Source organism: Grammomys surdaster, unplaced genomic scaffold (genome assembly GCF_004785775.1).
Source record: "Grammomys surdaster isolate TR1022 unplaced genomic scaffold, NIH_TR_1.0 126131, whole genome shotgun sequence".
Classification (NCBI taxonomy): Eukaryota; Metazoa; Chordata; class Mammalia; order Rodentia; family Muridae; genus Grammomys; species Grammomys surdaster.
Window position 1 is genome coordinate 327,117 of NW_021620939.1, and position 14,585 is coordinate 341,701.

The 14,585-nt window shown below is 42.0% G+C and overlaps 1 protein-coding gene across 2 annotated transcripts in view; it reads right to left on the reverse strand.

The window, feature by feature from the left end:
- Ephb1 (EPH receptor B1) overlaps window positions 1-14,585 on the reverse strand; it is a 430,073-nt gene that overhangs the window by 91,321 nt on the left and 324,167 nt on the right. For both annotated transcript variants that reach the window (XM_028756628.1, XM_028756627.1), the window contains exon 6: window positions 1,124-1,248. In XM_028756628.1, the coding sequence (XP_028612461.1) occupies window positions 1,124-1,248 (125 nt within the window). The remainder of the gene's footprint in view (window positions 1-1,123; window positions 1,249-14,585) is intronic.

Genomic DNA, 14,585 nt, shown 5'->3' on the forward strand with positions numbered 1-14,585 from the left:
TCTCTCTCTCTCTCTCTCTCTCTCTCTCTCTCTCTCTCTCTCTCTCTTTGTGTGTGTGTGTGTGTGTGTGTGTGTGTATAGATAGGTGTTTGCATGCCACTACACAAGTATGGAGACCAGAGAACAAACTTGTGGCAGTTGGTTCTTTCTTCTGAGATATCAAAGGTCATCAGGTTTGCTCACAAAACACCTCTGCCCTCTGAGGATCTTGCCAGCTCCTCTATGTTTTTTTAATGCTATTATTTTAAACACTCTAATCATTTCCATAATTTATATGTTCATTGTTCAGTCTGTCTCCCTCTTTGGGGAAGCAAGACTCCCGATGGCAGAACTCTTTTGTTCACTAATACATCCTAGAGTAGAACCCACCAAACAGTAGAGTGATCAAGCCCTTCAACAAATAAACAAATGAATCTGGTGCTTCTCCCAACAGTGTGTCAGAAGCACACTGCTCTTTAAAGAATTTTGCAAATGCTGCAGTTCACCACTGTGGAGGATGTCCTGTTTCCCTGGATGATGAACTGGTTTGGGACCAAACCCCACAGGGCACCGTTTCTCTTTTCTTGGCAGCACATGCTCTGTGTGGCCCTCAGCAGCAGCAGCTGACTCCCCAGGGAATGTGACACACAGGTTTCTATTTCAATTCATTTTTTTATCTCACCCTTAGAAACATCCAATTTCATGTTCCTTAACCTCCACATTAGTGTCATGACACATGCATATATTTATAAATAAATAAGCTTGAGTCGGAGGCCCTGGGATCAACAACTTTGAGACCCACTCATCAATAAGACTCTGAAATCCTCTGGAGGCTCAGGGGCACCAGGAGGTTTCACTGTATCCTCCTTTAGACAGCAATTCCATGCGTCTAGCAATGATTTGAACAGTCCAGTCCAGGGAACTGTCCAGACTGCCGGGTAGTGAGTCTGAAGGCTCTATCCCAAGTCAATGCAGAGAGAGCCCAGGAAGGGCAGACCTGGCTGTCTCCCCGGGGAGCCCCTGGCCTCCAGCAACCAATTCTTTCTCCTATTGGCTCTCTCCAGCCCATCTCCTTGTGCCCTCCACTGGCCACACTCACTCAACAGTGTTGGCCTGGCCTTAGATGAGGTCAGAGCTGGCTCACCTTCTCGTAGTACCGGATCTCATAGTCCAGGATGATGCCATTGGGCTGCTCTGGCTGAGGCCATGACAATGTGATGCTCCTCATGGTGGCACTGACCTGGTGCATGATAGGAACAGTGGAGGGGGCTGTGGAGAGAGGAAGAGACAAGCCAGCTGAAGAGACATTCGATACAGGAGAAGTGTGATCTTTCAGAGATAAAAAAAAAAAAAAAAGGAGAGGCTTCTGTGCTTTCTCATTAGCTGAACTGGATCTGCATAAAACTCCCTGTGGGTTTTGTAGGCTGTATGGAGTTGAAATGACAGAGGAGACAGAAGGTGATCATTTAACAGAGGAAAGCACATGTGGGCAAGGCTGGGATAAATGTGATACACTCATGGTACAAACTAAAAAAAGCTTACAGAAGGGCTAGTGAGATGCTTCAGCAGGTAAAGGTGGTTGCTGTGAAAGCCTGGCAACCTGAGTTCAATCCCTGAAACCGGCATAAAAGTGGAATAAGGGAACTGACCCCATGAACTTGTGCTTTGATCTTCACATGTGTACTGTGGCACACCACACACACACACACACACACACACTCTACCTCCCCCCCTCATACACACACACACACACACACACACACTCTATCTCCCCCCCATACACACACACACACACACACACTCTCCCCCCCCCACACACACACACACTTTTTTAAAAACTCAGTCCAAAATCAAAGAGAACTGGAAGAACAGGAGGAAGAGACAGATGCAGCAGTAATGGGTTGATGGGTTGAGCTATGGCAGAGCCAAGATCCTAGGGTAAGACAATATTGAGAGTGGAACTGTTCAGTGCAAAGCAACCATGCAATAGAAAGGAACATTCCAACAAATATTTCTTTCTGGTACTGCATGTACAATTTTAATGTACTTCAAAAAGCAAGGAGGTAGCATCTCTTATGAAGACAAGAACACAGAGCTATAAGAGAGGCCCTGTCAGAAACCTCCAAATGAGAACATTTGCAATGAGAAACTCATAAGCACAAACGAAGAAATGATACACAAAGCAAACGTTTGGAAACAGGATAATAACTCCAAGATCAGCAAAGACGATTATGAAATTTCTGTTTGGAAATAATATTTATTTCCCAATTCAACATTTTTTTTCACACTGTGTAAGTAAAATGAAAACAGTCTGGAAATAATAAATGAGGGCTGTCTTCCTGAGGGAAGAGGCGGGTAATGGATGAGGCTCAATCTGCGCCCAGCTCAGGGGCTGTTTTCTTTAGTCCTGGCACTTGTGTAGTGATGAAGGTCGTTTCCTCACTCAAACTCCACTTTACAAGGGTTTCTCTGGGGACCATGGCTGAGTGACATTTACTATCCTCAATTTAAGTTAATAGATTCCCTCCAAGACCCAGGATTACAGAATCACAGCTAGCAGGTCATGCAAAGGGAAAGGCATGGACTTGCCCACAGTTCATTGGAATTGGAATGTAACACCTACTAACATCAGCCTGTGTCAGGGAAGTGGAAGTAGAGCATGCATTCTACAGATGCTCTCAGTTTTCTCACAAGAATGAGAAGGGTGAGAAATGTTACCACAACACCTTAGCATCAGTGTCCTCTGGGACTTTGAAGATCAGTATGCACAAAGCCTACTAAAGACCATGTATTGGCCATAATGTGTCTCTTGGAGCTCCTACTCCTAGGGGTGTAACTGACTAAAGGTCTCAGATGTTATACCACTGTATTCACACAGAGGCTTGTCTCCTTCTCCAGCTGATCACTGGATAGCCAACCCCTCCCTGCAAAACATGGATGGGTTCCTCCAATAGAAACTTCAAATCAAAGATGCAACAGTGATCATTCCAAAGTTTCATGATAATAGTACAGCTGTGTAAAATTCTTCCAACCCAGCTCTCCTTCCTTCCTTCCTTCCTTCCTTCCTTCCTTCCTTCCTTCCTTCCTTCCTCCCTCCCTCCCTCCCTCCCTCCCTCCCTCCCTTCCTTCCTTCCTCCCTTCCTTCCTTTCTTCCTTCCTCCCCTCTCTCTTTCCCTGGAATGGGATGATTACTGTGGTCTGGCTCCCCCTACAACATCCCTACCAAATACTTGCTGCCAAGTTCCTGTTTCCTGTGGGACATCTTGCCCTGTGCTTCTGTTAACTCCCACTTCTTATGAATCTTCCTTATCTATACCTCAAATTTGTCTTCTCCTTGGTCTTACCTCTCCCAACTAAAGTAGTCTAAAACCTTTCTTGTTGCACAGAATAAAGATCTAAAGAAACAAGTCAGATTGTACTAGAGTTTTCCTTGCTATAAAGAATGGCCAGCTGCTAACTACTTCTGCCATATCAGGACACTCTGCTACCTATAGTGCCCTTAGGAATTGGGCCCACGTTGTCCCAGTCCCTTTAGGCATGAGATAGAAGTACCAGTTCAATTCTCCATTATTTGTACAAGTTAAATTTAAACCTAGTATCTTCCACATTTTGTGTATTCTATTAAGGAGACTATTAGTCTCTCAATCAAAAGCATGAATTTGTTCTTCAATCCTGAAGTTAAAGTCACACATAACATCTAGATTTCCCTAAGGTATGTTTTTTCTCACCATGTCTGTAGAGTTGGATTTCTACTGTGGAGATTCATAATCCCTATTTGCTTTTATGATGTCAAATTTGATCTACTAAACTAGTAAGTTAAAAGAACATTTTATCTTCATTCAACTGTCTAATGCATTTTCTCTCCTTCCTTGGTACTATAGGCCAGCTTTGTTAATTAATTAAACAGATACTGCGCATTTAACAGAGTTGCTCTTCTAGGTTCTCATGAGCAAAGTAAAGTTCCTTGCCTTCATGGAACCTACTCTCTTCTGGAGGGATTCAGAGTCTACACAGGATAAACAAATAACAGGATATATAAAAGATAGTAAGCCCAATGGGGGAAATTAAGTAGAGAAGGCTGAGGTAGACACCAGTGTAGGAGGTACCTGGCTGTGGTCAGCAAAGGCTTCCCTGAGTTGCAGGTACAGGAGCATAAGCTCGAGAATAGCGGGAGAATAGCGGGAGCAGCATTTGAAAAGAAACAGCTCGAGCAAAGGGTCTGACTGGGAAGAATCATTGTCAAGGGGGAGGGCCTTGGGCTTCTACTAGAGAATAGGGAAGGGAAAGGGCAGATGACAACCAAACAATGACAGTCTGACTTGTGTGCTGACAGTGTCATCTTCTTCTGTGCTGCAAACAGAAGGTGTGGGCCAGCAAAAGCAGTAGGACCTATCCTAAAGCCACCCTTGTGAGGTCAGACTCCAATGACAGAGTGGCTAGAGCCTATATAGAAACAGTCTTCAACATAACAATACTTTGACCTTGCTTCTTCAACTCTACCACATTAAAAAAAAGTGATTTGTATTCAGCAGAAAATATTTCTGATTTTGATCCTTTACCAACCTAGTAATATCAGCTATAATACTCTCTCAGTGCTGGGCAGCAGCAATGAGCCACATTATTAACATAGAGAGACCCCAGCCCATCACCCACAGTTATTATATCACCTCTCTCTCTCTCTCTCTCTCTGTGTGTGGGGTGTGTGTGTGTGTGTGTGTGTGTGTGTGTGTTTTGCTTGGTTTGGGACATAGCTGTTTTTATTAAGTTATTTGATACGTTCTTATAAACTAGGTTCTACATTATATAATTCTTCCCAACTGTAGACTACTATTTTGAGCACATTTAAGTTAGGTTGGCCTAAACTTGGTGTTAGGTGCACTGAAGGCTGTAATATAGCTCTTTCCTCCCAATAAGATCATTCCCTCCTGGAGAGAAGAGGGAGACTCAGCAGACTCAGAAAGCTCATGAAACTTAAAAGCCTCAGGATGCTCAGAAAATGACAAGATTCACAAGGCCCTTTCCCAAGTTTATACAAGCAATAACAATTTCTGGAGAGATGAAACTCTCTGGTGGAGCTGCCTGTGGATTGTGTAGGGAACATCAGAGGTGGAAGCTTGCATCAATGATTGTCACGGATGTTGGGGAAGGCTTCTCAGTGATGCAGCTGTCTTTGGGTCACTCATGCTCCCATTAGTAACCCGAGTGAAGTCACAACTGCAGTAAACCAGACTTGAGTGTGGTTACTACTCTGGTATGTTGTGGGGAGCTGATATAGGGTGATTAGAGAGTTGTCTCTCCTGGAAACATCATTCTCAATGTAATTTTTATTTATTGTCTTTCCAACTCCGTGACAGTGTCCAGGGGATGTAGGCCTTCACAAATCAAGGAATGCTGGCATTGGGAATATCTCCATAGATGTGGGATATAGAAGAAAAAGAATTAAAAATGACTGCAAGGTTTTTGTTTGGAACAGCCCAAGGACCAAGGCTGCCATTGAATGAGACGAGAGATGACATCAACAGTAGCCATCTGGGAAGGGAGACCAGGTGTTCCACTTTGAAGGCTACTTTTCAGGTGTCTACAATGTCCTGTGTAGACAGGGGATAGGAAGACACATGTATAAAGTTGCACCTATTAGCAATTCAATAAATCAGAAAGGCATAGACCTGACAGATCATGAATATACCTAGTGGAGTGCATGTTTTAAGATGTTGGAAACAAGGAGAAAACAGCAAAAGGCCCCCAGAAGACAAGACCAATGGAGTAGGAGCGTGAAAGGGGTGATTGCCTGGAAACTGAGTGGAAGGAAGCACTCAGGGGACCAAATATGCTACATCCAACTGTTAAGGTAAAATGGAACTGGGAACTGGGCCTCTGGTTTAGCCACAGCCTCTGTGGTTAGCCATTTGGATGGCACATGTTGTCTTTGCTCAGGACCCTGCATGCAAGCTTTGGAGGGAAGCCAAGGTAGTTCAAAAAGTGACACAGTCTCTCAGAGTTGTGGGGTTCCAGTATGACCCAAGATGGGGATGACGAAAGAGCTCCTGTTAACAGTGATTCTCTATCACATCTTGTCACTCAGACTACCCTTGTAGTCCATGTGGAAGCACAGTCTACATGATGTTGATTTGGAAATGCCACAGGTTTTCAGGTTCCCTCTGTCTCAAGAGGTAAAATGCAATCTGTTAATACTGGAAGACTCAGAGCTGGGAATGTGGGTCAGCTGCTAGAGTCCTCACTGAGCCTGCACTGAGCTCTAGGGTCAATCTCTTGCTCCACAGAAAAGTAAGCATGATGGTGATCATCTGTAATGCCAGTTTTTGGAAGACAGAGGCACAGCATCAAAAGTTAAAGGTCATCCTTAGTTACATAGTGAGGTCAAGACCAGCCTACACTGTATGAGACTGTGTCTCAACAAAAGTAGTAACAAATTAAACAAGTAAATAAAGAAACAAAAAAGGACTCTAAGCCCTGGCCAGTTAAAAGCACATAGCAATAGCCATCTCCTCTTGGGGATAGAATCAAAGGCAGAAGAGCAGCTACTTCTTGAGGTGAGGGATCACAAAAGGCACTAAAGTTTATCTGTAAGTGGACTTTAAGAAAACTCAGTGAGCAGAACAGAGGGTGAGAAAGAATGTCCCAGCACCAAGGTCGATAGCCTTATACAAAGGACTGAGTGGGAGATAGAACTTCCTGGCACTGAGACTGGTAGCTTTGTGCAGAAGACAGAGAAAAAGTAAAAGGATGCTGAGGAAGCTGAGGAGACACAGTCTCACAGGCCTGGGACCATGCAGAGGTCCAGCAGAGTGGGCAGGGCAACCAGGACCCATATAGAAGAAAGGCACACAGGGAGCTTTCTTGGATCCACAATATGTAGCTGTTGAAAAGTCATTTTGATAAGGTCTTTCCTGGGCTTATAGCTGGGTGAGTCAAAGGTTCCTTCATTTTCCCGTGTCTGGGAATGAAGCCATGAGCTGATACAAGTGCTGGCTGGAGAGCTAGTCTGGCAACCAAAGAAAAGACTCCGACCCATACGTTCGAAGAGTCATGCACGATGCCTCACACTTGAAGTCCCAGTCCTCAAGAGAAGCAGGAGGATTGCTGTAAGTTTTAGGCCAGCCTGGGCCTACATGGTGGGGTTCAGATCAGTCAGATCTATTCAGTGTAACCTTCAAAAAACTAAATAATAGTAATAATTAAATAAAACAACAATAATAATGAGAAAAGTAAGAGCTCCGTGAAGTGGAAAGCCACACTGGGATGAGACCAAATGGGGGGGGGGGAAGTGGGGGAGAGGTGGGGGGCAGGGTAAAGAGGATGGGAGGCAGGACAAAGGCATTTGCCAGTTTGGATCACTAATGTGAGAGGGAAGGTGTCAAGCACTGAGGTGATGAGGTGAGCCTGTGCCTGTGGGTAACTGCCTATAGGAGCTGTTTCAGAACACCAGAGCTAAGGGGAGGGCCACCAGATCTGTGTGGCTTAGTTTATGTAAAGGTGACACAAATGAAAATGACCCAGGAAGAGAGAAATTCAATTGGGGAATCTTATTGTATTGGCCTCTGAGCATGTCTGTGGGACATTTTATTTACAAATGATTACTTATAAATGATGTGGGAGGGCCCAGTCCACTGTGAGTGATGGCACCTCCATGGCAGGTAGTCCTGGCTTATACAAAAGAACAAGCTAAGCAAGCCATGGAGAGAAAGCCAGGGAGCAGCATTCCCCCATGGTGGGTCGTCTTTGCTTTAGTTCCTGTCTCCAGGTTCCTGCCTTGAGCTTCTACCCTGACTTCTCTCAATTATGAACTGATGCCTGAAGTGTACGATAAAGTGAACCCTTTTCAAGTTGGTTTTGGTTAGTGTTTTATCATAGTGATGGAAACCAGATTAGGACAGGATCCACTGCTGTCCCTGCTCTGCTTCAGAGCTGATGGCTGCAACTCCGTACTGCTTCCCTGCCATTCAAACATGGACCTGGACCTGGATCTGCAACAGCAGCCAGTAACAGGCCAGCCACTAGAATTCGTATAGAACATGAAACGAGAGCACACATCCCTGCCACCAGGAGTTATGAGTGGTTCTGTCCACAAACCATTCCTTTTTGTTGGTTGAACAAAAGAGAAACAGAGAGAGGTAGGCAGTATGCAGTCTATGCTTTCTCCAAAGCCTGCACAGAACTTTCCCTTCTGCATCCACAGCCACAAAAAGGAAATTTGCAGGATTTTTGTTTGTTTGCTTGCTTGCTTTTGATTAAAACTTTTTTGTTGTGCCTGCTTAGATTGAAATTTACATTTGCATCTTCCTGCCCCCTTTTAATATTTAATTCTTAATCTATAGCTGTAGCTGTATCTCAATTGGTTGAGTTCTCACATACTATATGAAGACATGTGTTCATTTTCCAGAATAACAGAAAACTGGATGTGATGGTACAACTCTGTAATTCTGACTCAGGAGGAAGAGGCAGAAAGACCAGGAGTTCCAGGCTATCTTATTTACTTTCCCCTACTTACTGAGTCCAAGGTGAGACTCAGCTATAGACTGGCACCTAAAAAGGAAGAGGAAGGAGAGAGAGAGAAAGAGAGAGAGAGAGAGAGAGAGAGAGAGAGAGAGAGAGAGAGAGAGAGAGAGAGGAAATAGTAGAAAAATTAATTGTTAACTGTTTTCCATTTCCTCATCTATTCTTTTAAAGGAAAAAGCTCACTAGAATATTTTCTTTTTTTCATTTTCCCCTTTGCTGTTTTCCATTTTAAAATCTTTGATTTGATTTTCTCTCTCATTTGTTGTTTCTTTTTTTTCATGTTTCATCTTTTCTTTTTCTGCATTCAGAACAGAAAGAGAAATAAAGACCCTCAAGATAAACATGAACTAAAGCAATTCATGACATTATGTCAGCATTACAGGAGATATTTAAAAGTCTTCCACACAGAAAAAGAAGATAAACACAACCAAAATAACATAGGGAAGAATAAATATACTAAGACCAGATGAGCAAATGGGACGTGGGAGGGAATCAAACCTTACAAAAAGCAACACTAAGGCAGGAAGTAGAACATGCTTTTTATGAGTAATCCTTATTGTAAATGGTTATAATTCTCCTTAAAAGGCAAAGAAGTCTGACCTCTTAGATGATAAAACAACATCCAACTACTTGCTGCCTGCAGGAAACTCACCACAGTGGCAAAGAAATACACAAACTGAAACTAAATGGATAAAAAGTTATATTTTCAGCAAACAGAATGTGAAAGCAAGTAAAGTGGCTACCCTATATCCAACATAGCAGACCTCGACCTAAAACTATAAGAGATAAATGTGATATATATTGATAAAAGAAACATTTTATTAAGAAGATACAATGATTGTAAATATATACACACTGATATCAGTATGACTCGATTTATAGTAGAAATATACATAAAATGGACCCATAAAGATACAAATAGGAATCAATACAATATTAATGTGTGCTATTGTTTGTCCACTAAATTTCCCTTGAAAGCTGGTATATTTGAAGCTTTATCCCAGGCTGGTGGTGCTACCAAGATGTAGAAAACCATTAAGGCTCTTACATCATCAACAGGTTAGCCCACTGATAGAGCCATAACCTGATGGCATTTTTAGCATGTGATGGAAACTAGGAGGTGGGGCCTAGTCAGAGAAGAACACTGGGGGTATATCTTTGAAAAGAATATATTGTTTGTGGCCCCTTCCTGTCTCTCTACTTCTTGGTCATCAGAAGGTGAGCAGGTTTGTTCTACCATGCCTTCCTGTTGCCATGGTATATTGCTTCACCACAGGCTCATAGTTAGGAAGAAGGCCAACCATGGATTGAAACCTGTAAATGTATGAGTAGGAGTAAACCTTTCCTCCGTTAAGTAATTTTTCTGGGATATTTTTATGGTGGCTAAAAGGCTGACAGTAGGCAACTTTACTATTCTATTCTCTCCAATGGATAGGCTATCCAAACCAAAGATCAACAGTGAAACACCAGAGATCAACTGCACTATGGATCAAATGGAACCAGCACACATCTATAAAATACTCAATCCAAAGAATGCAGAATACACTCATCTCAGAAGCTCATGGAACTGTCCCCCAAACTTGTTATTTCAAAGATATGCAGTGAGGCGTGGCAAATGTGAAAATACTGAAATATTTGTTTAGATCTTACCAGTTTACCACATAGAAAAACTAGAAATAGCTGACAAGAAAAACTGCAGATATTTCACAAATACAGAAATACTGAAAAATATACTTTGAAATACCAGTAAGACATTGAAGAAATCAGAGGAGACATTGGAAAAGAAGAAGTCAAAGCCTCTGAGAGACTTCACAGCAAGATTATAAATTTTATTTACAAATTTAGGAGAACAGTAGAAGACAAAATCAGCACTTGAAAATCAGTAGATTCTCAAAGCACCAGAAATGAACTCACTGAAAAAGAAATCGGGGAAACAATCACATTAATGATAACATCAACAGAATCTAGAAATAAACCTAACCAAGGAGATGAAAGGCTTTTGTAATGAAAACTCTGAAACCCAAAAGAAATAGAAGACACCAGAGGATGGAAAGACCCTGAGTGCCCCACATAAACTGATACTGGGAAACAGCCATATTGCTGAAAATGATTCATAGATTCAGTATAATCCTTACCACAATTCTAATGATATTCTTCACAGAACTAAAAGGAAAAAAATCCCTGAAGTTCATAAGGAAGTATAAAAGACCCCAAATAGCCAAGGCAATCCCAAGCAAAACAAACACTGGAGGCATCAAACACTCCATTTCATATTACACTACAGAGCCATAGTAATAAAACAGTAAGAAATGAGCACAAAAGAGAGCTGAGACAATGAGATGAAAGAAATAACCAGAAATAAACCCACGGCTACAGAATCAGATTTTTCCACAAAGATGGGAAAAATATAAAAGTTAAAGAAAAGACACCATCTTTAACAAATGGTGTTTGGGAAATGGGATATCCACACGTAGATGGCTGACATTAGAGCCCCACCTCTCACTCTGCACAAAAAAAACCCCTCAAAACTGTATGAATTTAAGACTTGAAACATCTAGAGGAAAACAGCAGAAGTCTTTATGATACAGGCATACACAATGGCTTCCAGAATAAGGACTTCTATAGCTCAGAAGAGAAAGCAAGAGTTGACACGTGGGGTTCATCCAATTGGAAAGTTTCAGTATATCAACAGAAACAACAGCAGAATGAAGAGGCAGCTGTAGAATGGTAGAAGATCCTTGTCAGTCATTCACCTAATGGGTGACATCCAATAAAAGGAAAAAAAAAACCCTCAACAAGTTCAGCACTGAATGAACAAATAATGCAATCAATAAATGGACAACTGAATCCAACAGATACGTTTCAAAAGTCAACACACAGGTGGCCAATAACTACATGAAAATTGTTTGACATCCTTGGCTATGGGGAAAATGCAAATCAAATGGACATTGAGATTGTGACTCTCTAGTCAGAATGGCTATGGTGGGTGACAAAAACAACAGCTCAGAAGGATGAAATGAGAGAAGAAAGCTTAAGTTGGTGGGAATGTGCAGGTACATTACAAATTTCTCAAATTTTACAATCAAAACTATACAATCCAGATTACCACTCCTGAATATATGAGTATGTTCCTGAAGGCATCAAAGTCACTAGATAACTCTGTGTCTGTCTGTCTGTCTGTCTGTCTGTCTCTCTCTCTCTCTCTCTCTCTCTCTCTCTCTCTCTCTCTCACACACACACACACACACACACACACACACACAAATGCACAATAGAGTATTATTCAGCCACAAGGAAGATCAGAAGCATATTATTTGCAGGGAAATAGATTGAACATGTGATTGTCATGCAAAGAAAACCAGACTTCAGGCTGGAGAGATGTCTCAGAGGTGGAGAACACTGGTTGATCTTCCAGGGGTCCTGAGTTCAATTCCCAGAAACCACATCCTGAGTTCAATTCCCAGCAACCACATGGTGGTTCGTGGTCATCTATAAAGTAATCTGATGCCCTCTTCTGACTTGTAGGTGTATATGCAGATAGAGGGGTCAATACATAAAATAAATAAATAAATCTTTAAAAAAAAAGGGTCAGATTTGAAAAGACAATTTCACATGGTTTTTCTGATATATGGTGCTGGGATCAGGGACAGTCAAGAAAAATGAAAGAAAAGAACTGTAGAAGAAGAACAGGATGGGGGGGGTGCGGGGAGGAAATAGAATTCAAGAGGGATAATTGGGGAATAAATGTGATCAAAGTATCTTATATACATGCATGAATATATAATAATAAATGCCATCATTTTGCATAATTCTCAGAACTAAATTTGTTAACATCAACCCTAGTAACCTGAGGCTAACCCTGGGCTTGATTCTCCTCTTTACCTCTAATCTTCAGAAAGCTTTCATTCAGAACTCCATCTACCTGTCAAATACTGTGGCCTGCCTGCTCTGGTCACTGAGGTTGGAGTTAAGAGATCACAGCCCTGCCCTTGAGGTTTTTGGAGTTCAGTTCTTATTAAACTCAGACTATAAAGACAATCACAAGGCACGACAGAGAGACCCAGAAACAAGGAGCATCCCAAATCATAAACACCCTCGTTTCTGGAGATGGCAAAGGCCACTCCAGCAGCTACCTAGGGGCTCACAGATCCAGAAGGGGCTGTGGTGATCCCCATCAACATTTGGTAGTGATGTCCTGATAGTCGCAAGCCCTTTGGTAAACTGTGTCCCACACAAGGAACACTAGCTGTCTTATACTTTAATCCTGATGGGGTTTAGCACATGGGAGAAAGCAACAGAGCATTTCTTTAACCCCCGTGTGGAAGGCGGAGGCAGCTGACCACTCAGCTCTGCCATCAGCAGCACCTACAACAACGGGCTTGGTTTTCCTTTTTCAAGGACAAACATCACCTCTAAAGTTGATCTTTCATGTGCTCTGAAGCCATCAGACAAATGGGAAGTAACAAGAAGCCTGGGTATTCATCCAAATACCAACTTCTAGAAAAACTAAGGCAGATAGGGAGATTAATTCCACTAGGCAACTCCTGTGACCCTTCCACCCCCAAAACATTGATTTCAACCCTCATTTCTGGCCAGTGTTTTCTACTTAATCCTCAAAGAAAGAAACGGTTTTGCTGAATGCTTCAAAGAATCTGTTTTGCAAGGGCGCTCAAAGCTATTGAGTAAATTAAACATTCTGCCGAGACAGAAATAATGAAAATGAAGAGTTCGCAAGATTATTCAAGTTTAGGATGGGGGGGGAGGGAGAGAGAGACAGAGAGAGAGAGAGAGAGAGAGAGAGAGAGAGAGAGAACAAGAACATACAGAGAGGGCATGGGGATGGTCCATGACCCCCTAATTTAGCTAAGAATTCAGCCACATTCAACTTTCTTTTCTTACTCATTTTGTTTCCTTTATTCAGTAGGGATATTTTTCCAACAGATAATCATTTCCAATTCTAAAATATAGGAATAATTAAATGTGCTTTTTTTTCTATGATAATTATTAAGTTTGAAGCATTATCCTTGCTTATTAGAAATTACTTCATAATCTCTTAATTGATTTTTGGGTCAAAATAATTCCTTCAAGAGGTTTACCCGTAACCCACTTTGGGAATCTAACAACTGATACATGTTTACTGTGTTAATAAACATCTTTTTAAGACGTCAAAAATATTTACATGTAGTTTTTAAGAAAATTGCAGCAAACTGTAAATGCACTCCAAATTAAGTTGTTCTGTTAAAGTACAGTGTTTGAAGAAGTCATGAAAAGAAGACATTTGGAATTTTTGGACCTTTTCTAAGAAGAATACAGACTTGCTTGCACAGCTGGGAGTCCTACCAGGGGTCTGCTTCCATCTCTCTCAGCTCGGACTCTGCAGGTCATTACTGAATTCCCTGTAACTTGCTCAACTGAGGAAGATCTCAAAGTCTCCTGAAGGATGAATGGTCTCTTCAGTCTGAAAGAGTTCATATCTGAGTTTTCTCAGAAGACTCTTAAGGAGAGGATTCTAATCTCACAATAAGCCATGGTGGTCATGGCTGGGTCATTTTCCTTGGTCCTTACATAGGAGATGTTCCTCACAGTGATCATCTCCCCCTAGAGATACTGCTGTCTGGGTGTGAACTATGTAAACTCAAGACCTGATAACCACTTTTTATATAAGCATTCTTTGTGAATGGTTTCTATACTGATGGCGTTAAGATAATGCTGGCACTGAGCTGTCAGCATCCTTCTTGCTGGCTGGAGCCCACAGTATCAGAAGGTGCTCTACAGGCTGAAAGGAGAGAAAGGTCACCAATTGTCTTTCCAGCTGTGGAGCCTTTGTGCTGTGGTTCTGGACAGACAGGCAAGAAGCATACAGTGCTGTAACTGTGGCAAGAATATTTGTGAGGTGGAGGGTAGCCAACCACTTTCCAGTTGGAATCGAAGGCCATTCTACAGGTGGGAACATATGCCTACTACTGTAAAGGGCCGAAACCTATGGACGAGAAGGCCACAGACCCTAAGGAGAATGTACTACTGATATTTCGCTAAACTTGTGTGTGGCCAGAACTGACTTCTAAGTATTTATGTTTACACCCATAGAC